The sequence below is a fragment of the Cynocephalus volans genome, chromosome 3 (genome assembly GCF_027409185.1).
Source record: "Cynocephalus volans isolate mCynVol1 chromosome 3, mCynVol1.pri, whole genome shotgun sequence".
Classification (NCBI taxonomy): Eukaryota; Metazoa; Chordata; class Mammalia; order Dermoptera; family Cynocephalidae; genus Cynocephalus; species Cynocephalus volans.
In genome coordinates this window covers 118,500,100-118,526,723 of record NC_084462.1, presented here as the reverse complement: position 1 = coordinate 118,526,723, position 26,624 = coordinate 118,500,100, and the positions used below count along the sequence as shown (strand labels likewise).

General features: G+C 39.4%; 1 protein-coding gene across 4 annotated transcripts in view; it reads right to left on the bottom strand.

Annotated features, from left to right (window-relative positions):
* Positions 1-26,624, bottom strand: part of NPAS3 (neuronal PAS domain protein 3) — an 857,631-nt gene that overhangs the window by 5,642 nt on the left and 825,365 nt on the right. For all 4 annotated transcript variants that reach the window (XM_063090950.1, XM_063090951.1, XM_063090954.1 and 1 more), the window contains 3 exons: positions 19,665-19,858; positions 15,674-15,780; positions 1,361-1,508 (listed from right to left, as the gene is read on the bottom strand). In XM_063090950.1, the coding sequence (XP_062947020.1) occupies positions 1,361-1,508; positions 15,674-15,780; positions 19,665-19,858 (449 nt within the window). The remainder of the gene's footprint in view (positions 1-1,360; positions 1,509-15,673; positions 15,781-19,664; positions 19,859-26,624) is intronic.

The following is a 26,624-nucleotide window of genomic DNA, read 5'->3' as shown; positions in this document are numbered from 1 at the left end:
AAACTCTGTATAAAAGGATTCTTGACGTCAGAACCCATCTTCAGCATATCACAAACAACGGATAGTTTGCATGAAAATCAGACCTTAGAGAAAGCCACATTAAATACACATACTTTTACCTTTAGAGAGAATTAATGTAGAGCAGACGAGGTCAAAAAAAGGAAATAGAAAGTAGATAAATGAAGACTCTTTTAAGTGGTGCACATTAAGGCCCTCTCTAGAGCAATAATCATTAGAGTCTGATTGAAATGCTGTTGGTAGCCAGCACATTCATGCCTTCAAGTCATCACCAAAGTATGTGCACACACTCCGAAGGGCCGGTGTGCTGATGAGCCATGGCTGTCAGCTTCTCAGCTCCATCTGGCTGTCTCAAAGAAAAATGGGATTCAGGTACTCCCTGTCTAAATTGTCAGCCTAAGGGCACCAACTTCCATTCATAAGACCTATTGGAAGTTTTCCCACTCAGACCACGTGTGGGCCCTCTTGATGGCTTTAGGCCAAGAGAAGCCAAAGACTGGAACAATGGTGGTGGGAGGAAGCCGGCCTGTGCAGTGTGACAGCTTCATGACAGGATGGCGGAAAACCTCCCAGAAAGCTTGCCCCCAAACTCAGACCACCCAATCTGTTGGTCTTGGTTACTTTTCTGCTAGTTTGAATCCAAAGGCAGAAAGGAGACGGGGAAGGAGAGAGAAATGGTGGCTCACACCAGAGTTTAGGAAGCAGTTGATCTTGTACTGAATATAAATGAATATAAATTTGAGAATACATTTTAAGAGCAGTAAAACTTGCTTGAGATCACAGAGCAGTAGGCAGAAGAAGATTGCCTTTTTATACCGAGATTGTCTTGATTCTGGCAAAGCCACTCACTTTGTTTACCAAAGCTTTAATGCCTAGGGAACCAAACCCTATGTAATATGCTGAGTGTCAAAGGGATGAAATTCAGGAGGAATATAATGTTCCCTGTTACTTTTCTCCCATCCTCTTTTGCTTAATTTTCACAAGGATTGGCATGTGTGAGTACGTGCGGTTGGGATAAGAGGTGATTTTTGCCTTCAGCTGTAGGCAAAAGTCTATTCTTTTTCTGGCCTGGGCATTTGTGGGGAAACCAAAGCAACTTCTGCAGCGCTGCCCAAATGTTTATAAACCAAGAATTATTAAAAATTTGCAAATCTCCCTGCCAGTCCCTCCCAACACAGTTCAATCTTCTCACATTTCTTTGACTCTTGTGGAAAGAAAAGCAGAATTTCCATGAAATTCCATATTAGGTACTGTAAAAAGATAATACAACATGTCAGCTATTAACCATAGGGCTGCATATTTTATAACTGAGACAGAAATAAAAAAGAATTAGAAAATATACCTAAGAAGATAATTCACCCAGATGATATTCTTTTCATTTGCATTCTTGGCATTAATAGCTATGGTGGCACTAGACTGTATCCAAATATATCCTCCATTCTTCTGCATCCAACGATAGTACTTCGTCACACACTGACCCTTATTGAGCACTGGGAAAAACAAGACAAAACACAAGGCATTGTGTTAAGGCTGGGACCAAATGACTTTCTGCAAAACTTCAAGCCTAGAAATGGGAGGTTCTGCACCAAGCCAGCGGTGCCCCTCTGTATGCTTAACATAGAATGCCATTAGTAGGACAAATGAAATAATAATAATAATTCAGTGGAGCGGCAGCTCTGGAGCGAGGGTTATTGGCATTTGTAGCAAGACTTTCTTCTGTTTTGGGCAGCCATGGTGTGAAAGGAAGAATAAAAGGATTACAAATCTTTTTGGCTCACAGAACACCTAATGCAGTGTGGATATTGTCAATGGGTTTGACGTCAGATGGTAAGGAAAGCAAATTCGTATGTGATTTATTCATAGCTTCAAGGTGGACCTCTTTGAGATTCTGGATGTTTGAATGGTTCCAAAGATGCTTTCCCCTCTGTCTTTGATCATTTCTCCTCAGTGCCAGCGATATCAACCAGTGTCCTTATACATCTGTCCTTTTTGATCTTGTCTAACAGGATTTATAGCCCTTGGATGAACTAAATTTACATTGGTCAACTGGGGAAATTCTGGTGAGATTTTGCTGAATATTTGAACAAAATAAATTCCCCAGTCGAGTCAGAGAGAAACACTGGCCTAAGGGAGACACAGAATTGACTTGGCTAGAGCCAAACAGAGTGACAGCTCCACACAGACTCTGAAATATGGCCCAAAATGAGGGAACAAGTAAAAACAATCAGTAATGTGAAACGGTGCCATTAAATACCCACTGAAAGAGAGCTTTAAAATGCAGATGTTAAAAATGATACTTTAACCAAAATCTTGCCAAGTTAAAATTGATTTGATTTGTATCTGGGTACTCCTGAGCTAGTAAAAGGGGAAACTGCAGTAAATCATCCGCTGAAATAAAGTGCTATGGATGGGAATGGTTTAAAAGGATGCCGGAAACGTGCAAAACCTGCTGTTATTACTTGCATACGGATCGCAGCAACTCCGCGCCCCCTAAAAGCTCACCGGCGGGCTGGCCGCTAGAGGGCAGTGTGCACTCGTCTACGTCGCCCGCTTTTGGCATGTCCTTGTCTCCGTCTGCTAAAATGAAAAACCTCTAACTGCTGTAATAAATTTGGCTAAATTAGCTGCTAAATGGTTATCTCAAGTAATATGTATTTGCATTAATCATCTTGCTCTAAACCAGAACAAGCCAGAGTCCTAAAGACGTAGTAAATTCATATTGTCCATTTAATTACGGCTAATAAGTGCTTCATATACAATAGTTTCATGAAGTACATTTTGATTTTTTTTTTTGAGGGGGGTGGATGGGTAAAGGGAAGTCACTTTGGAAAAGAGCCGTGTTTAAGGCTGAAGCTCTTCTCGTCGTGTCCTGAGCCACTCTTCCTGGCTCTGAGAGTGATCAAAATCAAACTTCCACATATTATATCCAGACACGTATAAATTTTGATCCTTTTCTCCCAGTCTCTTTTTTCTCACAATACACTAAATGGATGGTTGTAAAACTTAATAATTATGTCTTATCTGTTGCCTGAAAAATCACCTGGATGAGTGATTCAAATTGTGGCAAGTTCCATTCTGAAACTATTCAACAGTTCAGGGCATTTTAAAGGCCCGGAACTGTCATCTTTCTTCTCTTGGTAGCGAGGCTCCACAGGTAGCACTGTACTCTCCTTTTGTAGGCAATTGTAAGTTCTGCCATTCTGCATGCATGGCTTCCCAGGCTACAGAACTGCGTGGTGAAGCTGAAAGCAGTAAAATACTAACTCTGCCACACAGCTCTTCTGTCAAACCATTGTAGCATGCAACAAGATGTGCTGTTATTCAAATCCTCTCAACCTGGTTAACTATTAATAGAGGAACTACAAGTTATGTGATCTGTCCACCATTTTCACAGAGAAAACTTATAGCACCCCATTAGTGGTTGGTGGTATAATTCTATCTGCTTTGTATCTGGAATAAGGAATAAATAATTCCAAATAATTCTAGTATTTTTAACAAAGGCAAAGAGACTAAGAAGCTCCCTTTTAGAATTACACAAAGAAAACATTCAGATGGCAGGCCAGATCAGCCCAGCCTGGCTGGGGATTTTGGACTGAAATTTGACCAAAAGCAGGCAAAAAAAAAAAAAAAAAATCCTCACTGTACTGAGGACAGAAAGGAGCAAAGGGATAAAGGAATTATAAAATCAAATTAGAATCTGCACAATGAATATAAAGATCACCCCACCCCATTCCTAATAATACTTTCTTGTACTTAAAAACAAACAAAATCCTAATTCTGAAATGGATATCCAGCTAAACATCTGCCTTCCTGGTTGTCTTCAGGTGTATGCTGTGAAGGGGGCTGAAAAGCTTATTTGCTAAAGGACTGATATGCTGTCATGTTTTTGAGTTAAGGCAGGTTGACTCTAGTTCTGCTTACATGCATCTGTGTTTCCTAAGAAGATAAATACTAATTTATTAGGATCCATGAATATATCAGTATGGCTTTCTTTATTACCCAGGCCAGGGGAAATCTATCAAAGACAGGAGACCTAAATGTAAGAGAGGCAGGGCAGGTGAGTTTTGATGCAAGGAGGTGGCAATAAAAGGACTGAAGAGGAAGGGAACCCCTCCTTGAGGAGTTAGGGAGCTACTAGATTGCCCTTAACTTACCCTGGTGAATACCACAAAGCAGGTTCAGGAGCCCACCATGGGCAGCTGAAGAAGGCATTTGACCTAATCCATAGTTTTTCCCTGGGCCAATTTGACAAACAGAATTCTTCAAGGGTAAATATTCTCGCAGGGTCTTAAGATCATGGCTCTCTCCTGGGGATTAGTGTTTTCTGAATGAGACCCCATGTGTCAGTGGAAATCTAGATAACTAAAGACAAGGCATGGAGTTAGCTCCCACTAAAGCATGAAATCTTGACCAAAATATTGCACAGTTTTGCTTTTGATTTTCAGGAGGTCCCATAAAAGAAGTCACATTGGAAATTTGCTTCTTTTAAAATGAACAAGAAATAATTTTTGCTTGGGGCTCCAGAATATAAATTTATGACTTTGGGATGAAGCTTCTTTCTTAGGAAAAAAAAAAAAAAAAAATCATACTGGCAAATCAGTTGGATCATTCCAGCTGTGCCAGAGGCAGGATCTGACAGCTTTTCCTGAGCTCATGTGGTCCTAATCAGCTCAAGAAGAAGAGCCACCTTGGTGCCAGTTTGAAAGAGATTTTTAGTGTGTAATAAATTAAGAACTAGAAAAACATACACAAAAAACTTTTTTGATTCTCTTTAATTCGGTGGCGGCTGTTTTTATTTTCAAATTTTTGGTTTAGATAGCAGAGAGAAATAAGGGAATATTTATGTCAGTCCATTTCATAAAATACCTTTTGTGGGGAAAAACAGAAATAAGGACAATGTAAGTTACTTGATATGGAAGTCCTTAAAAAGTAATTAATTGTCCCTTAAAAGAGATATTCATCAAACCAATGATCCCAGGAGTAAATTCATAACCATGTGCACAACCTATAAAGGGAAGGAAGCAGAGGGGGAGGAAAAACATATGTGAATCATATTTTTAATATCACATCCAAGTGATATGCTCTGAGTACTTCTAACAAGCAACCTGGTATCTTCTCTTTGGTTTATCCCAAGGTTTACTTTCTGCTATCCAAAATTTTTAGGTCAAGCAGCCTTTGTGTTTCTCACTGAATTTACTGATCACATCATAATATCTCTAGAATTACACATTTAAAGTTGTGCCGTAGGAATTAGCTTTTATGTAAGGATCTCAAAGCTTTTAAATAGCCTCTTCTTAGATTTTACAAGGTAAACATGAAGACATAGGGAGGATAAATACGTTTTCACAAGTTCCCTTAGAATCTTGAATGGTCCTAGACATGACTGTGAACGCCTCTGCTACCACACAGGAACACATACCTTATTAGCCTGAAGTCTAGGGTGTAACCAATTGCTTCTGGCTGCTGTTGCTTCAAGGAAAACCAAGAAGCCATCATCGGCACCACCCCACCCTCCAAACTGAAGGCGCCTTAGACTTACAAACTGTGCTGTGCTCCTCAGAGGAGCTTGTGAAAATAGAGACAAACAAAGAGAGATGTAAGTCCTCCTGTTGAACTGGTTCAGCCCTGCTCATCTGACAAGTAGAAAACCATGAATAAGTGTGTCTTGGGCTATTAGAGTCATACCAGCACCACCTCATCACTGAAGGGAGGGGCAAATACAGTCGATCAAAGGAAAGTTGCAGAGCTTACATTTTAGAAAACATGACCTTTTATGTCAAATACATATCTCCCCCTACCCCCTGCAAAAGCTGGATGCTAAGTTTAATATCTTCTTAAAATGTCACCTAGTCTCTTGGTTTGAGTTTAGTGGTTGCCATACAGGAAATGTACTCCTTGTAGAGAATAATTACTCTCCCTCAAAAATCTGATGAACTTTTTTGGTGAAGCACACATGCATAGCCCAGCACACAGTTACCAACAGAGAGATTTCAGTTTTCATTGAAAAAAGTTTGTCCACAGACATAGACTGATGACTGAAAGGACATAAAGGAAGCCAGTGTCTGTGGCAGGAACGTAATTCTGTTAGTAAATCAAAATAAATCAGTACAAGTTTGCCTTCCGAAATATGGAGAAAAAGAACATGTCCCTTCCTGTTGGGCTGTTCTACAAAATCAAAGCCAAAGATTCTAAATAGTGAGTTAGTTGTGTCTTAAAATGAAGGAAGCAGTCTAATTCAGTTTGAAGAGGAGATGAAGAATACGTATCAAAAGCAGTCTTTTAGCAAAGTGTCTCACAAAAGGACATTTTAGTGGTTGGCATATGCATTAAAAAGCGGCAATACTTGGTGTATTCAGGTAAGTATAGAATAAATAGGAAATGGTGAGGTCATCGGAGATTCCACACTTCTCATTCACACAGCTGAACAAAGAGCTTCATTATCGTCATGGCGACATGTGGACGCATCTGCAGCGCTGTTCACCCCGCCTTGAGGTACCTTTGTCAATGGCTGCAGAGAACAGAGAGTGGGAGCCTTCTGCTAGAAGCTCAAAAATCATTTCTGAATTCACTAAAGTGGAGTGTGTATGTGTGTATGTAAGGGGGGTGTGCTAGAATCACACTTACTACTTAATGCCACAGTTGGGTGCTTAGCTGTAGCCACTGGTTCTCTTTCTACATTCACAAAACTGGCAGATGAAACATGAAAAAGAATACTGACTCTTTAATCTCTGCTTTTCTACCGAAGGCCCAAGGCAGGCTGACAGGGAACTTCATTCTGGACTTTTTAAAAAAAAATTCTGGATTACTTTTTCCTCTGCTTTTGAAAACTGTGGGCTATAGGGGAATGAATCTGACATAGACTTAAAACAAGAACAAGTTTCTTTATCTAAAAAGTTATAGTCCTTGATGCTTCCAGGAAGGTCATTTTTAAAACCCACAGGAGAAACAGCATTATAGCCAGAAACTGCATTAAGTGCTTTATTTACTCGCAAGTGAGAGAGTTTTTCGTTTAGCACTACTCATAGGATCAACTGAGCCTTTGATATTGTGCTGACTTTCCTATAGATTTTGCAATTAGTGAGCTAGATGTCTTAAATAGCAAGAATCCACACTTTGGTTTTTAGTTTTTTTGTAAATCAATGTGCTGAGCAATATTTGGTAAAGTTGAATGGTATCTGATACTTAATGTGAGTTATGAGCTTAAGGACAGAGACCTGCGCATGTTCTATGAATGGCTATGCAGCATCTATGGATTTTTCCCCTAATACATTAATGACAGGCCCTGCTTGAATTGCTATCTGTGTGATTTACAACCTCAGGAGAGGTTTTTTCCTATACTACTAACAATTGATAGATTTTTATTAACTGTTAATACTGAATCATGCAGAAAACTTTTCATTGATTTAGAACATGTCAATTTGTTAAGTTTAGAAAATAAATTCCCCTTTTCTTCATGATAATGTACTGAATTGGAGATCAAGGCTTTTAAACACTGATGGAATCATGTTCTAGGATGGGACGAATCAAAGTAATTGGCAGCAGTGACATCCGAGATCACAGATTTTTTCAAGCTGTTGTCAGTCCAGCCAAGGTGTTTCAGTACCACTCGTTCCTGCCCTGCTCAAACCTCAAACAATTAAGGAAGGAGTCTTTTAGCCTCCACATCTTCTCTTCTTGTGGGAATTTACTATATAAAGCAGAAGTAGTGAATGCTTCGGCATGGGATTAAGAAAGATTTATGGCTAGGAAATGAGGAAAATGGTGGATTTATCCAATCTTTTAGTAAATATTTTTTGAGTGCCTACTCTGTGCCAGGCACTAGGGTATATCATAGTGAGGGCAACCTGTTGTGGGCCTGCCTCCTACGTTAGTCTCAGTCTTGATAATTGCATTCCCCTTTCCAGTGACTGGTTTAGGTCTGGAATATGGAAAGCTGGGCAATGAAACTCAAGGGGAAGCCTCGATTGTGGGAGGTTGTTGAATAAGTTTCTTCACTGTGAACATAGGGATTTACCTCTACTTGCCTTTGAGTGGGAGAGAGATGCTTCTCCATCGTTTTTCTCTAATAAATTTGTTGTAACAGTGACAACTATAAGGAAAGAAGGAGGGAGGTCTATGAAGGTGCAGGGGGTCTGACCCAGACTGGGTGAATTCGTCACCTTCCTTTAACGATTATGAATAATAGAGAATTGCAGCAGGGAAACTGATTAGGATGCAGGGAGAACTGAGAAAAAGCAAAAGAGGCAAAGTTGGCCTTATACTCAGATTTATTTTACATCTCTGGTGGACCCTGTGCTCTGGATGCGCTCATTTCATCAAGCCCACTAAACATCTTCAAAAACGAATATGAAAGTGGTGAGGCATGGGTATACAAAAACGAGTGTTTTGTAAAATCAGCAATATTTATTTTATTTATTTTTTGGTGCCTGGCCAATATGGGGATACGAACCCTTGACCTTGGTGTTACAAGGTTGCGCTCTAACCAAGTGAGCTAACTGGCGAGTCCAAATCAGGAATATTTAAAGGAGCCCAGACAAAGTCCATTTGCTCAGCTGTTACATAGATTTTTAGAAATCCAGGTACTATACTTTGTTGTGAAAATTCTCCCATGTAGCAGTCATCGTTGATTGTCCACTGAACAGCTATTCTGCCACTTCCTTCTAGATAACAAAACTCTAATTTTGGGTTTTATGTTTGATGGCCTCCTTCTAAGTCCCAGAGGATAAACCTTGATTGTTTAAACCAGACATAGTAATTCCATCCCCTTTCCAGTATGTGGCTTAGGCTTGGGCATCTGATGAAATGCTGGACTGTAAGACACAAGGGAGATTCTCTCTACTGGGGGCAGGGAGGTGTTCTGAGAACATCTTCTTTGCTCTCAAAAATGAACACAAAACAGCAACTGACCACTTCCTGATTTTGGACATTGCCCTGTGAGGAATTAACGATTGGCAGTGTCATAGCTGTCTTTTGATCACAAAGAGAAAGTTAAGACAATTACAGAGAAAATTTAAGTTATTTTTACTTGGGTTTTCTGTTATTCTTCACCAGCTGCATTCTAGCTGATATGCCCCACTGAAAATTCCAGGAAAGCACAGAGCATGTGGGAATTCATGAAGAGATCTGAATAACCTGATCTTTAGTTAACCCTATATTTATGAAAAATATATTGCATGCTAGACACATACACAAATTAAATCCTATGCCACTCATTTGAGTTAAACAAAAAGTTTGAATGAGGTTCTTTTGAGATATGCAGGTAGTCCATGAAGAAATATTTTAAAGAAAGCATTTTTAAAATAGTTTATTCAAGATTAAGAACAAGATGCCATTAGCAGTAATAGAATTGGTTTTATTTGGGTTAATTGATTTAGGTTAAAATGGGTGACTTAGAAGTATTTTTTTTTTTCTGATCATGCCTTATAAGAGCAATAGGCTATTTTTTATTAGATATAAGTTTTTAAAAAAAACTATAATAAAAGAAGCAACTAATTGAGGCAGTAATAAGGAAAAGCCCAAGAATCCATGTGAGAATTGTATTAGAATTTATCAGTCGAATTAAAGTCTGGCTTACTTTCTGGGGAGAAAGAAAAGATGGTGTGTCTGTGTTCTGTGTCCCTGCTGTGCTCTTGTAGGTCTGTAATGCCCTTGACAGCCCTCCATATCTCCTGCCATCCTGGCTTCTTGCCATCCTCCTTCAAGGCTCAGGGAAAATCTACCTTCTCTGGGGCTTCTTCTCCATCCTCTCCTTGGTTGCTCCCACCTGTGGGGTTCCTGTGTTTTGCTCATACATTTTAACAGTCTTCATTTTCTGCCAACTATTATCATGTACCACATAAAAATGGTCAACAGTGGACTGCATATATGACAGTGGCCCCATAAGATTATAATACAGTTTTCGTATTTTCTATGTTTAGATGTTTAGATATATAAATATTTACCATTGTGTTACAATTGCCTATGGTATTCAGGACAGGAACATGCTGTACAGGTGTGTAGCCTAGGAGCCATAAGCTATACCATATAGCCTAGGTGTGTAGTGGGCTATACCATCCAGGTTTGTGTAAGTGTGCTCTATGATGTTCGCACAATGATGAAATCACCTAGTGATGCATTTCTAAGAATGTGACCTTATTATTAAGCGATGCATAACTGCACTGAGAATCGGCTCTTTCATGCTGTCTTCTCTAGTAGAATGTAAGTTCCTTGAAGGTAGAACCTTAATGTAAGAACCTTGAAGGTAGTTCCTTCAAGGTAGTTCCTTGAAGGTAGGAACTTAATTATTTCTGCAACCTCAAAGCAATGCCACATGGCTTTGTATATAGGAAATACTCACAAATGTTTGAACTTGAGCAGAGAAAATATTACTACTCATATTCACACCTGCAATCGAGTACACATAGGAAAATATTAACCTGGGAGGAAAAAAACCCAAAGATATTCTTTTGCTTACTGAATTGAATATTAGTACTATGTCTAGTCTGTTAACTTTCTCCACTGATATTTGAAACTTCACATCTTTGTAAAGAAGTCAACTTCTTTATCTAGTAATCACATACTCATCTCATTTGAATACTGATTGAGATACTCTCAGAGCCAATTCACTACTCACATGTTACTACTATTAATAGAATTCATCCAACTGGAGAAGAAAATGAAATCCTTAAGATGGTTGGTTGGTTTGTATTTACTGTTTACTCCATGTGAAATAGTGCCTTGTAAATACGAGGATGGACAGTGCTTCTAGAGCTTTCGCATGAATAAGAGTCAGCTGGGGATCTTGTTAACTGCAGATTCTGATTTAGTGAATTTGGGGTAGCCCTGAAATTCTGCATTTCTGTAAGGCTCCAGGGGATGCCAATCCTGCTGCTCCACAGACTACACTGCATAGCTAGTGGAGCATAAACCCTCAGCTGGTAGTTAGCTGGTCTCTGTTCTCTGTGTTTGCCTGTCCACGGACTTGAGAAGCCAAAATCAGCCCTTGCAAAAAACAAACAAACAAAAAGACATAGAATAATAATACTAATTCACTCTTTCACTCTTGCATAAAAACCTAGCTTTATCTTGTCGCCATGTGACAAGAGTTTTCAGTAATAGACAGGCACGTGATGTAGGCTGACCTAGATTCTGAAGAAAGTCAGACATGGTAGCTATTACACACATTTCTTTTCTTGGGAATTTTCATATTCATATGGAAGAAGTGGAAAAACTCATTTGCTTTGGGATAAAGTCCAGCCAGTGACCAGGTTGCAGCAAAATCTCTGAAGACCAGCCCTGAAGAAAGATTAAGATCAGAAGAAAAAAAGTCCCCTGTGCTGTCCGTATTTGGCCCACCCATCAAACTTTCTACCTTCTTCCTTCACTTGCAGCTTCCTTTACTGTGTGCAATGGCTGCATACCCAAATCAACAATTAAATTCCCCCTTTGTTTGTGTGGCAGATGACAAATGTATGGAGGACATCTTGTGTTGCCTAGGCAGGCAGGGCACTTACTTTGATTGATGCTTGGTTACGGAAAAAAATGAGCTGGGAAGGAATTACAATGGAGGGCCCGCAGACTGGAAGGGGATATACTAATTAGTCCTGCATTAAGCAGTCTGCTCGCATTTGGCGATGAGCCTTCAGGAGGGAAGTGTAGGGGTTATTGATGCAAAACAGCATGGAATGCATTATGCCAGGTAGCTGTATATTAGTTTTGTTAGAAAGTATAGAAGTTTGTAATTAAGAAATAAACACTTAGGCTACTGTATTTTTTTTTTTTTTTGCAGCCCCCAAGTATATCGGGTAGGCCATACATTTTAGCCTCACGTGATGTCACAGACAATCTGGAAGTCCTCTGTTTCTGAAATAACTCTTCCAGAATTTTCTCATCCTGGATAAGGGACTAGGATGCAAAAACTGCCACCACATCTATACTCTCCGGCTCCTTTTCTCTGAAATCCCACAGCACTAAGCCTTGAACCTTGCTGGTGGAGTACAACATCACAAAGAGAAAGGAAGCCCCCCTGCCCCAGGACACTCTTTAAGGTTTTAGAGAGTTATAGCTGATTTGACCCAGGAAGAACCCTAGGGATATCCGAAGACAAATTCAGCTCCTTCTATAGATGAAAGGCTGGATTACACAGGAACAAAGAGAAATGCAAAGTATGTATCTCTGTTTGGTTGTACATCCTATTTTTTGGACTATGGGCAGACATGGAATGGTAGATGACTATGCTGAAACCTCTCATAACTCATGAGTGACATAGATGCTCTGGGTAAGTGGAGTGTGTGACTCTCAGGAGGTCAATACCTCTTGAGCAATGGAGAACTGAAGAGATAGAGGGGTGAAGATGTCCAAATAGTTACTAATATGCGTGGTTTAAAATTCAAACCTTGAAATGTTGATCAATTTGACCTGAAGAATCAATGAAATTTGACTTAAAGAAAAGAAGGTTATTAAAAGAATTCAAAATTAGAAGTCACTGGTCACAGTATGGAAGAAGGGGCCCTAAAACTCACTCAATTTTAGAATCCCAGTATAATTTCACTAACCCACGATGCTGATATTGCCAATATGATTGGTAGTGATCCTTGATGTTGAAATCCGGTGAACTATCAGGCATCTCATGCTTAAGCTAGTGGGAGAGGAGAGGGTCCAAAGTTCTTGGTTCAGTTTCTTAGAGTTGTCAAATCTTGGTGCAGCTGAGATTCCCCTTTACTTTTCCTATTCTAGAGACAAGCTTATTTATGGATTTACAGATGCCTAGGCCAGGAAAAAAGAAACAAGTGATAAATATAGTATTTTTAGTTATCAAAGACTGTTGAGTCTTTTAAAAAAGTTTTATCCATAAACTAAAGTATAAGACAGACATCAAAACATTAGAAATATTATCAGATGAACTAAAAGCTATCTTTCATGGGCAGAACCAGAAATTGTGCCAATAGCTTTAGGAAGAAAAGCTAAATAGTTAATGTGGTTTATTATTTTTTTAACCATCCCTTTGTTTTAGAATTCTACCTTATTCTTGAACTGATTCTATGTCACCATGACCTTCTCCTGCCAAGAAGGCATAGTTGAGGCATCTTTCAGTAATAGCCTAGGGCTTTGGACAAGCAAGATGCTGGCTGGCTTTTCTTCCAGTGTTTACACAACCAAGACTTATTACATGCTCTGTCATCTTGTTACTGGATTGGCTTTGGTTTGAGAATTAGGTAAACATCAGACATTCCATCACACTATTTTAGACTCAATCTTACTTTATAATGATGTTAATGTTTATTGTACAAAGCGAGATGCATTTGTATATTTTAGCATTTTATTTCAGTCACAGAATGCAAAATCTGACATTGGAATCGGTTTGATTTTTTGTGTGTGTGATTGAAGATATTAAGCACTACAAGAACGTTGAAATTTCAATCTGATTAGGATCAAAATTCTTCAGGATCAAAACACTCCTTTTCCTCCCCCTACAGTTTTACTAATTGTGTGATACTTGACTTTGTCAAGTTATTCCACAGCATGATAGCTAAATATGTGAAGTGTATTTTACTGTGCAGAATTATCAGCTCATTCTATTTGTTTTTCATGTGTTTAAGGTTATTAAAAGAATTCAAAATTAGAAGTCATGTGTATGAGTTAAGACTGAACTCAATCATTGTTAGTACGCTAAATCATAAAGCAATAGCCTGTATGTCAATATGAAGTAATGAAAAAAATCACAGAATTTGAAAGCATACCTTCTCTGCTTATTAGTTGGCAAGATACCAGAAAAATTAGGAGAACAGCACAATAGTGAATGGTGGAGTACTTTATTTTCAGCATTCTCAAATTATTCTAGCTACTGAAAATGAGATAAAAGTAAATCGGAAAGAATGGCATCAAACATATTTGTTGGAGACCTTTACTTTATGGGAAGAAGTGAACTGCCCTAGCTCGCTGTTCCTGAGGAATTGTGTTTCTTCAAGTTGTAAATAAAATCCCAAAGAGATAGCATGATGTTTTCCAAATAATAATTGGGGATGACAAAGTTCTTTTCTGTCAGCATCAGGTTTCTGAATATAGACCTTAATTAAGACTCTAAAATGAGAAGGCACTCCCCTCTCTCCCCACAAATGGTCTCTGACAGTGTCCTAAAAACAATATATGTATTTTTAAAGTCCAGATATCTGACCTATATTGTCCTAAAAATATATTCATGGATTCCTCCAAGGACCCTGATTTTTCTCTATTTTCTCTGAATTCCCAGCAACAAAGAACCTGATGTTTCTTTTCAGGAAACAGCATCATTTTTTCCCCAACTAATTGAAGAGCCATCTGCTTCTGTGATACATGACACCCATTCATTCTTAGCAACAAGTGTGATCTCTAAATCCCTGGTGTGTGATATGAAGACACCCGGCTCAGTGTTGGGAGCAGAATCTGCTAGAGAGCAGCCTCATAGACGGGCTCTTCCCAGAGACATGGTCATACAGAATTTGACATTGAGCTTGATCTCGTGTCAGTGTTCCTAATGCAGGATTAAAAACACAGCACAAGATGCTCACTCTTTGAGACTTTGGCTAGCTTACCATCTCCATTATGTTTTGGAAGATCTGAGTTTGAAACGAGCAAACAATTGCAAAGAGCAGGAAAGATCTGAAATAGCTCTCCTCAACCATGACAAGAAAGGGGAGAGGAGGTAAATACAAGGGTCACCGGCTGGTTTTTACTACATAAAAGTTTCAATGTCAAGCTGTACCATCTCATTTGTGGCACCTTACATGTATTTAAAATCAAAGGTTCTGGGAATATAGCTGGTAGGGCCCTCATCTTTCAAGAGGAGTCTATTGAATGGTCATAAAAAGGACCTCTGGTCAGAAGAGGGCACGTCCTTCCTAAGCAGCCCACCTGTGCACAGTGTAGACGGCCCAGGGGAGTTTGGTGAGGGAGAACTGTGTGATGAGGCTGGTGTGTGAGGTACTACTTGGACCCAGCCGGAACACTGCTGGTCCGGCTTTGCTTACACGTCACAGAAGGTACCTTGAAGTTCAGCTAGACTCAAAGAGGGTCAGGAGCTGGGAGCTACATTTGAAGAGGTGAGATTAGTTTCTCTCTCCTAGGAGTCGAGGGACAGAGGTATCTATTTCTCTGAATAACCTCCTTTCCAGAAATACTCATATAATAAAGAGAATTCGTACTGACTTTGAGAGCTGCTGTGTTCACATGATGTGCTCTGCCCACCCCCCTGGACTTCCCCTCACACCAGTTTTGTGGCTAGTTAAGTAGGCATTTTTATGAGGCTCTGGCCTATTTGAACTTGTCTTCTCCCATGTATATTTTGAAACTGAGACCACAAATTTCAGAGTGGAAGTTGCTCTCTAGAAAATGAAAGAGTCAAGGAAGCAATTAAGGCAAAGTTTCCCCCCCCACTTCATGGGAGAGATAGCACAACTGACCACAAAATTCTGGGTGAACGCCTAAAGATCCAGCAATTTCTCTGGGCCTGAGGTTCAACTTTCAATCTAATTCTAACACAAGTTTAAATGATTTGTGTCTCACTTTTTCTCACTGCACGCTGACAGTCATCTCAAATGTACATAGGAAAGATGAAGGGAAAAATCAGCACTGAAAACAAACATGCATCAGGGAGAGATGACACCAGCCCAAGATACTCCCACGCACAGGAGCTACTTACAGTCCAGGTGACTGTGCCTGATGCCCTCGACGTCTTCGGCATGGATGAAGTGGTAGCATCTCTTCCCTACGATGTCTACAGGGGTCAGATCCATATAATCACTAATCCTACGTAGAGAAGAACACAGGCTGGAATTCAGTAAGGGGAAAAATAGAGAAACTGTCAAATAACTTAGAAACAGATCTACGGACACATTTTCATTATACCAGGTACCCATGAGGACATGGCACTTTGAGGGAAAACCCTTTATAGATATGATTATTTCTTTAATGTGTAACAGACTTTTTCAAAAGTAGGAAATGTGCCAGATCAAGCAATTGTGTTTAAATAATTAGGTAGGTTTTCTTTCTTTCTTTTTCTTTTTTTTTGGCATTAGAATGCACATTTAGACAACATAATTCCATGAAATTATTGAGAATCAGTAACAATGCAAGATCCTCATTACAGGCTGAGATAATTCAAGGTTACATAATAAAATAAAAACATGTTATGTTTATACAAAATGATTAGAGACACCTTTCATTTAAACAGATTGGTCTTCTATTGGGTATTTCCATGAAAAAGGGCTTCAACTGCTTCTTGGCACAAAGTCCAAATTGGCATTTCAAGGGATATAATTTAAATGCTGAGACATACAGATGCCTGGGGGTATTATCTTTTTTAGTCTTAGTCATTTGGGAACTCAGCTTTCACTCCTGGCCCTTTTAACTGGTACTTTGTGGTGGATTCCACACAGAAACTTTTAAACCATTTTAGCAGCTCTTCCAGGCTTGTGCTCAACAGTTCCTGTGTGTAAGCCTCTGTCATTGATTGTCCAGACGTCAATGTCCTCAGGCAGAGCACAGAAAAAAAGAACCCAAATTGGAAAACATGTTGGGGGAGTCTGCCTGGTTTACACAAACATTTCCAAATTCTCATTACCCTCTGTATTACTAAGTACGGATTTGTCTTGATCAGTCCCAAATAGAAAATGTTTTTTTGTTTGATTTATTCTATTTACTGTCCCTATGCTTTTTTATGATATATGACATATGGTCTATTCAAATATAAAGTGAATCTTTAGAAATGACATGTTTAAGAAATACATGAGATCACTGGCAGGGAAATAAGAAAGAAAAACAAAAACAAAATTGTATAGAATATAATTAAAATATACTACCCAGTGGGTAAATTTCTCAGTGTCCAGCAATTTAAATAATATTTCTGGCCAAACTAGAATTCTTGGTGAGATAAGATTAAATGGGGAAGTAAAAAGGCGTGTTTTCTAAGGATTCCCTGGTTTTCTGGTACAAAACAGATTAGCTGGTGTTTTTCTAAAACCATTAGCTGTTTTCCAAGCACAGTTTACAACCCCTTTCTGCAAATGAGGGAACAAGGATGTCATGAAAAGACCCTTGTTGGTGTTTCTGAAATTTGCCAGCTCCTCTGAAATCATTAGATGTTGGCTTTGCCTGAGGCTGTCCCAGGGAATGCAGAGAAGGATGGGCTGCCGAGTCAAGGAGCAAGCTTTAGTGTCCCATTTACAATTCCCTAATTAAATACTGAACCCCAGTAAAAACACTCCATTGTTTAGGGAAAACACTTTTTTAGTTTATTCTTTCTTTGAAATCCTTCAAAAGGGATTGAGGCCCTTCTATGTACCAGAGCTTGTGACCAGCTCAGTGTTCAAGGATCTTTTAACATATGTGTAGAAAGCACCAGACCAGTCAGCTACCTAATCAGGATCATTATCCTGATGGCATCTTAGACTCTGAGCCTCAGTTTACTCATCTGTAAAACAACCTAAGAGGTTGGTGAGGGGACTAATGAATGGAATGAAACTAACATAGCATAGTGTCTGGCACACTGTATGCTTTTTCCTCAGATCAAATATGCAATTACCTTTAATACAGGTCTTTTTCATAATTACTATCATCTTCACTTGGGAAATAATATTGTATTGTATTGGCTAATAGGGAGTTGTGGAAAGCATTTTTTTTTTTTTTTTTTTTTTAAATGGGAAGGAAGAAGCTAAAGGCAGGTTGCAGATAATGATCTCAATTACTAGAGTGGCATCATGAGGCACTCAGGTCTGTAGAGCTTGTCAAAAGAATTAATCAGTTGATCATACGAATGAAAATTAAGTGATGTTTTGGGATAGGACAATCATGGAAGTTTGGTAAATGAGATGAGGCCCCATTTTTTTGGAGGGCACTGGCAGTAAATCTAAAGCAAGCTAACATGTTTTTGAAGAAGCCGAGCCACAATCCATCCTCTGACTTTATATCTGCCTCCCCTGGTCAGATCTCATCAGAGAATAAGCAGCTTTGTGGGCTGTAATTGTGTTCCTTTATGGGTACACATCCATGAAAATTCTCCCTCAGAGGTTATTCTGACCAGGCCCTTGCCATTTAGTCTGACTTGTGAAGAAAAATAAGAGACAGAGAGACCCCACAGGATGTAGCTTGCATCTGGCGAGCTTGGGTTTGAATCTTGGTTGAGGGCAAGTCCTTCACCCTTTGTCTCTCAGCTGAAATTCCCTGACGTTGATGGAGACAGAGGCAGCCCCTCCCTCACAGAACTGGCCTTAAATGAGGTGTCCTTAAAAGAGATGGTCAGATGAGTTTTGTACACGGCTCAGAGTGCAGTAGGTGTTCAGTAAACGCCAGCCATCTTTATTACCACTTGCCAACTCCAGTTAATCATTCTGGCTAACTCCTCTTTCCTGATATTCTGTGGCCCTTCCAGAATACCTTGGATACAGCCAAATACATACTCACGATGATAAAAATTTTAATAAATGCCGCATGAACTTGAAAGGCAAATTTAAAGTTACTTATCAAATAATAGTGACAAGTTCATGACATTTTCTACCCTATTGAACACTCATAGCTCAGGTGGTGTCTTTTCCCACTGGGGAATTCTTCCCTCCGAATTGGATCCTGGCTGGAAATGGTAGGCAGTTTCTAACTCGATGTCAACATCTTTAGCACTTCCCAGTGGACTGAACGCTGGGGCTGTCTGTCTTCCTCTTGGCTAGGCTCTGGAGAGGTCAATTACCCAAGCCACTTGACCATTCTGCTCTTTCATTTCCCCTCCAGGGGCACTCACAGGGCTCAGTGAACATATTGCCTTCAAGCCTGACAATCTGTGCCACAAAAACATCCTCCCAAAATTGACTCAGTAATTTTCCCTGTGGCACCACGGGATGGATGGTATCGCCAAAGCTTCCTTCCCATGACTGAGATGTGGGCAGTTCCTCTCCATCGCTCTCCCTGAACCCCATGATTCTCTCTTCACATCAGTCTGATGATGGGCTGGTGACTTCTAGGTGAAAGGTCTGAAGGGGCACTGTCCCATTTCCTTGTCCCTTGCTTTGTGCTTAATGGAAAAAGTGAACTTTTTAACTAGAGGCTAAAAAGTCCTTTTATAAAATCTCAGTCTTGAGGAAGAACTGCCAACTCATTTATACGATGAGTCATCTTTTTTAAAAAAAATATTAAAGTGAAATCCTCAGGATGACAAAGTTTTATTTAATAGTTTGCAAATTTCTTTTTCGCCCTTTTCCCTCTAGGGGCCTCAAGTTCTCATTCGTTCTCTCCGCGGTTAACGTCTATGTGAACACTGACCATCATGAATGAGGCCAGGCCCTTGAATTAGTCGGAAGTGGGTCACCCTGAGGCATCAGGAGATAACTTTTACTGTGTCATTTTGCCAATAGCTCTCAGCCCTAGTCTCTCTTTGGGTTCTCAGCCAAAATGCGCCTTCTTTATAGCATATGGATGTCTGGGTATTCCTGTTCATTCGATTGTTGTTCCTAATGGAAATCAGGATAGCAATGTAAATTCTAAATAAAAAGCATGCTTGGTGTCAGTCCAAGCAGCCATTAAAAACAAGATCAGGATTTATAATGAGTGTCACTGGGAAAGTAAAATCCTTCAGACTGCTGAAATCACAAACCCTCACCAGTGTGCAACGTGCAACAGGGCAAATGAAAACGAAATCCAAGTACCTATTTTCACAGTAAATGATATTGAGGTCCATATTTACTCGAGTGACGAACATATGGCAGTCAATCCTGACTTCATTGATCGTAGGGGGAGGCAAGGCATGAGCAACAACCACGAGGCCCATGATTTGGCTGGGGATGGTCCTCCCATGGGACAGCGACACTCTTAGGCGTAGCCGGCCTGTTATATGAATCACCTGTAAAAGAACATTAAGTGCAGGACACCAGTCAAATTTACACCTTGGATAGAACAGTATTTCTACTGAGAAATGCAGAATTACATCTGGAACAACCATCAGCTTGTATCTTCTCTAACCACAATGGCTGTCCATGTGCCCTCAATGTCCTCATGGCAAGAGACAAAAGAGAAATAATATACTCTGAGCACTTCTCAAGGCAGCAACATTATGGTGCTGTTGCTGTTTTTTAGAACTTTTTAAAAAATACATTTTGGGGAAATTCATAACCAGATTAAATGACCAAAAAGTTGAACACTGAGTGGCAAAAGGAAACACTTGCATTAGCTGTTGTTAACGGAAGATGTCTGTCTCTCTCCAGGTGTGTACTTGAGTGGGATTACATGGCCCTCTCCTTTCAGAAGTGTGGCTCAGACTTTCCTTCATGTGGGAGCTGATATTGCAAAAGGCTAAAGACTCCAAAGAATATGACTCAGTGGCAGTGACATGAATGGATTCTCTCGAGGATAGATATTTCATGTTAGGCAGCACTGAGGTCAGACAGTGGTTTATTGACATGCCCTGTGGGGTTGATGGTCAGAGGACTTTGAGGTCATACTAAAGTAGGATCAGGAAGACTTGTGCTATTTTGGTGGCAGCTCAGAGGAACTTGCCCAGAAACAGGAGGTAGAATAGTGAGCTATAATTTTTGGTCGCTTAGCCAAAGTATACCATATATAGTCCAGGCCACCTGGAACCAAACAAACCTTTGCTTATGAACTGCACATAGAAGAAGAGCCATGGTGTAACTTCCTTAAATGATATTCTGGAGACACAAAATCATAAAAGGGTAAAAAATATGAAGGGTTTGTGCAGCTATGCTTTGGGATGAGGAAGTAGGGGAAGTAGGGGAAGTGTGTGTGTGTGTGTGTGTGTGTGTGTGAATTTTAGCTGTGTTCCAAGGACCCTGCTACAGTGTGGGGGATCCTCCAAAACCAGATCATAGAGGCAACTGCCATGATTCACTCTACCATGGAGCTCAGTTTAGTGGCTGAGTTTCTACATTTGCTTTGCATCTCCAAATGCATCCCTGAGCACCAAACCATCTTTTGAGATTTGAATTTTCCCTCTTTGCCATAAGGAACCATAGTGCAATGCAGGTCTCTTGCCTCCCAGAAATAATATGATCTCTCCCTCCCAGGCACTTGACTGGCAATTCCTTTTCCATTTTATTTTTGTTTCTCTTAAGTTATTCCGTTTCCCAAAAGCAAGCAACACTACTGTCAGTCAGGAGGCAGGATCAAAGCTTACAGGGCTGCCCTTCAGAGTCCTAGCTGTTCCAAATAATACCTCTGCCCTGTCACCCTTTATGTTTGCTCCCAGAGCTGTGGATCTGGAAACACCAAGGAGAGGATTATTTAGGTTATTTCAGCAGCAGCTTTTCGACCACCCACATTTGAAGTTGACTAAATTCACACTTAATGCACCTTTGCTTTAAGCTTTGGTCAGATGAGCTACTTTATGAATATTTGAAAGTATTCCTAGAGGCAAGGATGCTAAAGCACCATCACAGACACACATTTTTGCAAGACCTCATTAACTAATAAAGAAATAGCTAAAAGAAATAGGATTAACTTCACAGGAGGGGTGTTAACAGTCCCTGGTACTCCTCCCAGCTAAGCTTACATAGATGCTCATTTATCATTATCTGTCTTGTTTTATCAGGAACACTCAGCTTCTTGGAAAAACACAGATCTATAAATGCTCAGGAAAACACATATGCAGAAATGATATGCTAAATAAATCCTCACTTGGTATTCTATTCTAAAGCAATTTAAAGGCGCCTGAGCTAGAAAACAATTTGGGAGGGCAAATAGGCTACTGTGGGGAGCCCTCCACATGGCAGATCAACCTGGTCCCTGATCTCCAGCTTTGCCTGGGGCCATCATGGTATCAAGGCAGATAGGGCCCAGTAGGGGTCTAGACTTGCAATTTTCTGATTCTGTTACCCTGGACAAGTCACTTAGCCTCTGTGTCTCAATTTCCTTTTCTGTGAAATGGGGATAATAATGACTATTTCTGCACTTATGTTATGAAAATCAAAGGAGATAATGGAGGTGAACACTTTATATAACACTTCTTATAAGCTGTAAAGAATATATAAATTTTGTTGTAATGTCTCTGTTTGCCTTTAAAAATAACCAATAAGAATAAGGACCAAAGATTAATTTAGTGTTGAGCAAACACCTAATAAATTACTTATTATTTTAAAGGATCATAACATTTCACATTTTGAAGACAATTTGGGAGAGTCTACCTTAGTTCCCTCTCCCTTTCAATTTTTATGAGGAAAGAGGCTCTAGAATGTTCATTCCCTGTTCAAAGTCACCTCGCTTGGAAATGGCAAACACAGCCTGGAACCCAGGTTCCCAAGACTTGCTTGAGTATCATTTCAACTTTGTTATGCCTGTATGCATTTTATGTGCATATTCATATTGAATGAAACATCAGAAGTATTTACAGATGCCAATTTATTACCTTAACTAAAGTGTATGTGAACCCTTAAAAATATTTCATTTATAATCAGAAGCTCAGGTTATTTGAAAAGTCCTTGAGAAATAGCACGAGGAAGAAGGAGGAGGAGGAAAAAAAAAAAACCCTAAGAAAATGAGCAATGCAGTTAACAGTTGTCAATAAATGTCAAGGAACAATCAGAAGGTGTGTTGTCTGTCTGTCTGTACATCTGGGAGTGAGGAAGGGTGGGACTGAAGAGAAGAAAGGGATACCTGTTAAATCTCACAATTTTTAGATATAAAGTAACATTTTTCTAAATTTATTTCATAATGCCAACAGAGCCTTTATTCCCATGTGACAGATTATATTCAAAAGTAAGAAACATGTCTGACAGCATGTATCCAAACATGTAGGTAGCTGAATTTTTCACTTCATAGTTGCTTTGAAGGCCTGAGATATAGAGAAAAGAGTATTGCCAAGAAGGGTTCAAATCCTAACTCTGGTACTTAATAGCCATGCAACTATGATGCTCAGAGAATTGAAATGATTTGTTTAGTTTCCAGGTCACTATATCAGAGATTATAAACCTAGCACAAAGAAAATAAATTTTGTTTTCTTAATAAGGTTAAAAAAAGGCATTTTCTTGATTCTTTAGTTTCTAAAACACATTATGTGTGAGAGACCTTGGTAGGTGCCAGGGAGCAGACTGAGGTGAATCAAATGATAAACCTGTCCTCAAAGAGTTTACAGACTATACAGTGGGGGAAGACACATATAATTACTTGTAAGATGGTCATAACAGGGAGATGATACAGTGTCTGTTCGAGAAAGTGGTTCTCAATCCCTGTTATGTGACAGAGTCACCTGTGAAGTTTTGTTACTACAAATCTCTATCCCCTAGAGATTCTAATTTGGTAGGATTGGGCTGGGGCCCAGCATTTGTTTGTGTTTTAAAGCTTCAGAGGTAATATTAAGTACTGGAGAATATCTGGCAAATGGGTATGGAGTTACATCAGTGGTTCTCAATCCTGGCTTCACATCGAAATCACCCAAGGAGTCTTTGAATGTCCTCATGTCCAGGCTGTACCTGAGACCAATTAAATATGGATCTCATGGGATGGGACATCAATATTTATATATACATTTTAAAGGTTTCCAGGTCTTATAGGGTTGCTAAGAAGATTAAGTGAAAATGTATATAAAGTGCCTAGGTGTATGCCTGATACACAGTATATGTTCAACAAATACTATTTTTATTAATTAACAAGTATGTCCCATAGGAAAGATATAGTGAAAGATCTCCAGGAGTTCAGGGTAGGAAGGAAATACTTTCAGCTGAACAGACCAGGAAGGCTACATGAAACTGGCATTAAATTGCTGATGTAAGATATGATCATAGAATGGTGAAAAGAGTTTCCAGATAGAGAGAAGAGCAGAACAAAAGAACATAAAAGGATCTACTGGGAATAACCAGCACTCTAGGAACATTTCAATTGGTGTCAGCAGGAGAAGTGACAGGGATAGGGCCCTAATGGCAGGAATAATCAATAGAAATTGGCAGTGGGAGCTGGGGAGAAAAGATAGCACAATGATTTTGAAGGCTGTCTCATAGGATGATGATGACAATGGACTAAATGGTAATTGGGAATGCAGGAACTGCTGATCAGTAAGGGTACAAAGATGATTTCCTTGTGAACAGTTTTTATTTGGGCAGCCTGGGGAGATCCTGCAGAAAGTATCCAGGGGATAGTTGAAAATAAGACTTGAGAACCTAAGTGATGATTGTTGAAGGTATAGTTTCGGAAGGTTTGTTTTCCTTCTTCTTTCTGGAGGTAATAGTTGAAACCATGAAATTCAATGGCATTCCCAATGGAGAAAACAGAGAGGAAAGAGTGCCAAAGGCATTTCCCACCTTTGAGTACCTGAAGCCTAAGGCAACCTATGCTTTTGTTTTTTGTTTTTCTCTAAATTGGGATTCTCTTGCTCTATGACAACTACTTTTGATAAAAAATGAAAATTTCTGAAAGCTCTAAGTGCCTTTTTTCTCCATCCACAATTCCATTCTAACATAAATGCCAACCTTGCCATACCATTGCCAATCCCAGCAGTAACATCCCAGAGCATGGGTATGGCTTCTTTGTAGAGTTAAGGAGGTGAATGGGAAATGATTGTGAATACAAATATATAAGCCTAAATCCTAACATTATGTCAAAGCCATGAAAGTATAAAAATGACATAGTTGCTTTAAAATTAAAGGAACATTGTGAGGTAGAAATTACATTGTATTATGAAACAGAACATCTGATTTCAGTCCTGGTTCTGGTAACTTTGACAAGACATCTAGTTTGGCCAGGGTAGTTAGTATTTCCTCAGATATAAAATGATAGAAAAGAAGCAGGTAATGATCTAGAGTTCTCTTTCATCTATAGAGAATTCTGTAAACAAATGCTCAACAGAGTGGCCTTTACTGTGCAATAGCCTTACAACACCTCCCCCTTACAACCCCAAGGTTAGGGAAGGATTTTCTGAGTACAGCTGCAAGTTGATAAATGCAGTTGACTTTAAGAACTAATCAATAGCAGGAACTGAAGGCAGCCACCTTTGCCCAGAAGCAGGCAAGTGAGCACACCAGAGTCCTAAGCAGGAGCTGAAGGCAGCAGCCCCACCTGGAAGCAGATGAGAGAACAAGCTGAAAACACCACTTCTGTGTGGGTAGCCCACCACAGCCACTGCCACAGCCACAGATGCCGCAAAAGCAGCATGTAGCTGCAGCCACTGTGAAGGTGGCCTGCCATTTATTCAACTGCGTAGACACAAGAAGAGTCACCAGAAGAGACTGGAAAAAGAAGAGGATGTCTCTCTCTTCAAAGCTCACAACAGAGTAATAGAAGAAGCAAATGTTCTACCAGATGACCAGACATCAATGTAGAGATACTAGAAATATGTAAACCCAAGAAAATATGACACAACCAAACGAATACAGTAACTTTCAAATACCAGACCTTATAGAGCAGGAAACCCTTAAAATGACTGAAAAGGAATTTTGAGCAGCAATCTTAAGGAAACTCACAGAGGGACAAGAAGACTCAGATGACATAATGAAATGAGTAAAAGAAGTCCAGAATATGAAAGAGGATATTTACAAAGAGATTAATACCTTAAAAATGAATGTAGCAGAACACATCGAACTGAAAGATTCACTCAACAAAATAAAAAGCCTAACGAATAGCTTAGCAGCAGACTAGAGCAAGCAGATGAAAGAATTTCTGATCTTAAAGACAGTCTTTTTGAAATAACCCAGGCAGACAAAAAAAGGAAAAAAGAATTTAAAAAAATGAAGAAAATCTAAGAAAGCCAGCAGACAGCCTTAAGTGCACAAACATTAGAATCATGGGTGTTCCAGAGGGGAGGAGAAAGGAAAAGGTATGGAAAACATATTCAATGAAACAATAACAGAAAACTTCCCAGGTATAAGGAGAGACATAAGCCTTCAGATTCAGGAGGCTCAAAGATCCTCAAACAGATTCAACCCAAAAAGATCCTCTCCAGGACACATTATAGTCAAACTGGAAAAGCTCAAGTACATGAGAGAACCTTAAAAGAAGAGAAAAGCGTCAAGTCACCTATAAGGGAGCCCTATCAAGTTAACAGAAGACTTCTCAACAGAAACCCTACAGGCCATAAGAAAATGGGATGATATCTCCAAAAGACTGAAAGAAAAAAACTGTCAGCCAAGAATACTATACCCAGCAAGGTTATCCTTCAGAAATGAGGGAAAAAGTGTATTTTTCAGACAAACAAAAACTGTGGGAGTTCGCTACCACATGACAAACCCTACGAGAAATTCTCAACGAAGTCCTGCATCTGGAATAAAAAAATGATAATCACTACCACGAAATACACAAGAAAGAACAAAATCTACTGATTGAACAAAAATGCAAATGAGAAAGAGAAAGAAACTAAGTCTTACCACCACAAAAAACCATAATGACAATGTAATAATGCCCCTGCTTTATTTCTGTATTTCTGATTTTAGTAATTTCAGTCTTCTCTTTTTTTTTCTTGGTCAATCTAGATAAAGGTTTGCAAATTTTGTTAATCTTTAAAGAACCAAAAAAAAAAAAAAAAAAGGAAAGAATTAATCAATAGGAATCTTATGGGTTATATCTGAATTGGAACAATGCTTTGGTTTTGGCCAATACCAAGTAAAAACTGCCTCTGTCTTCTAAAAATTCATCTTAAGCTGGTCTTAAACCTAATCTACAGATTTTCT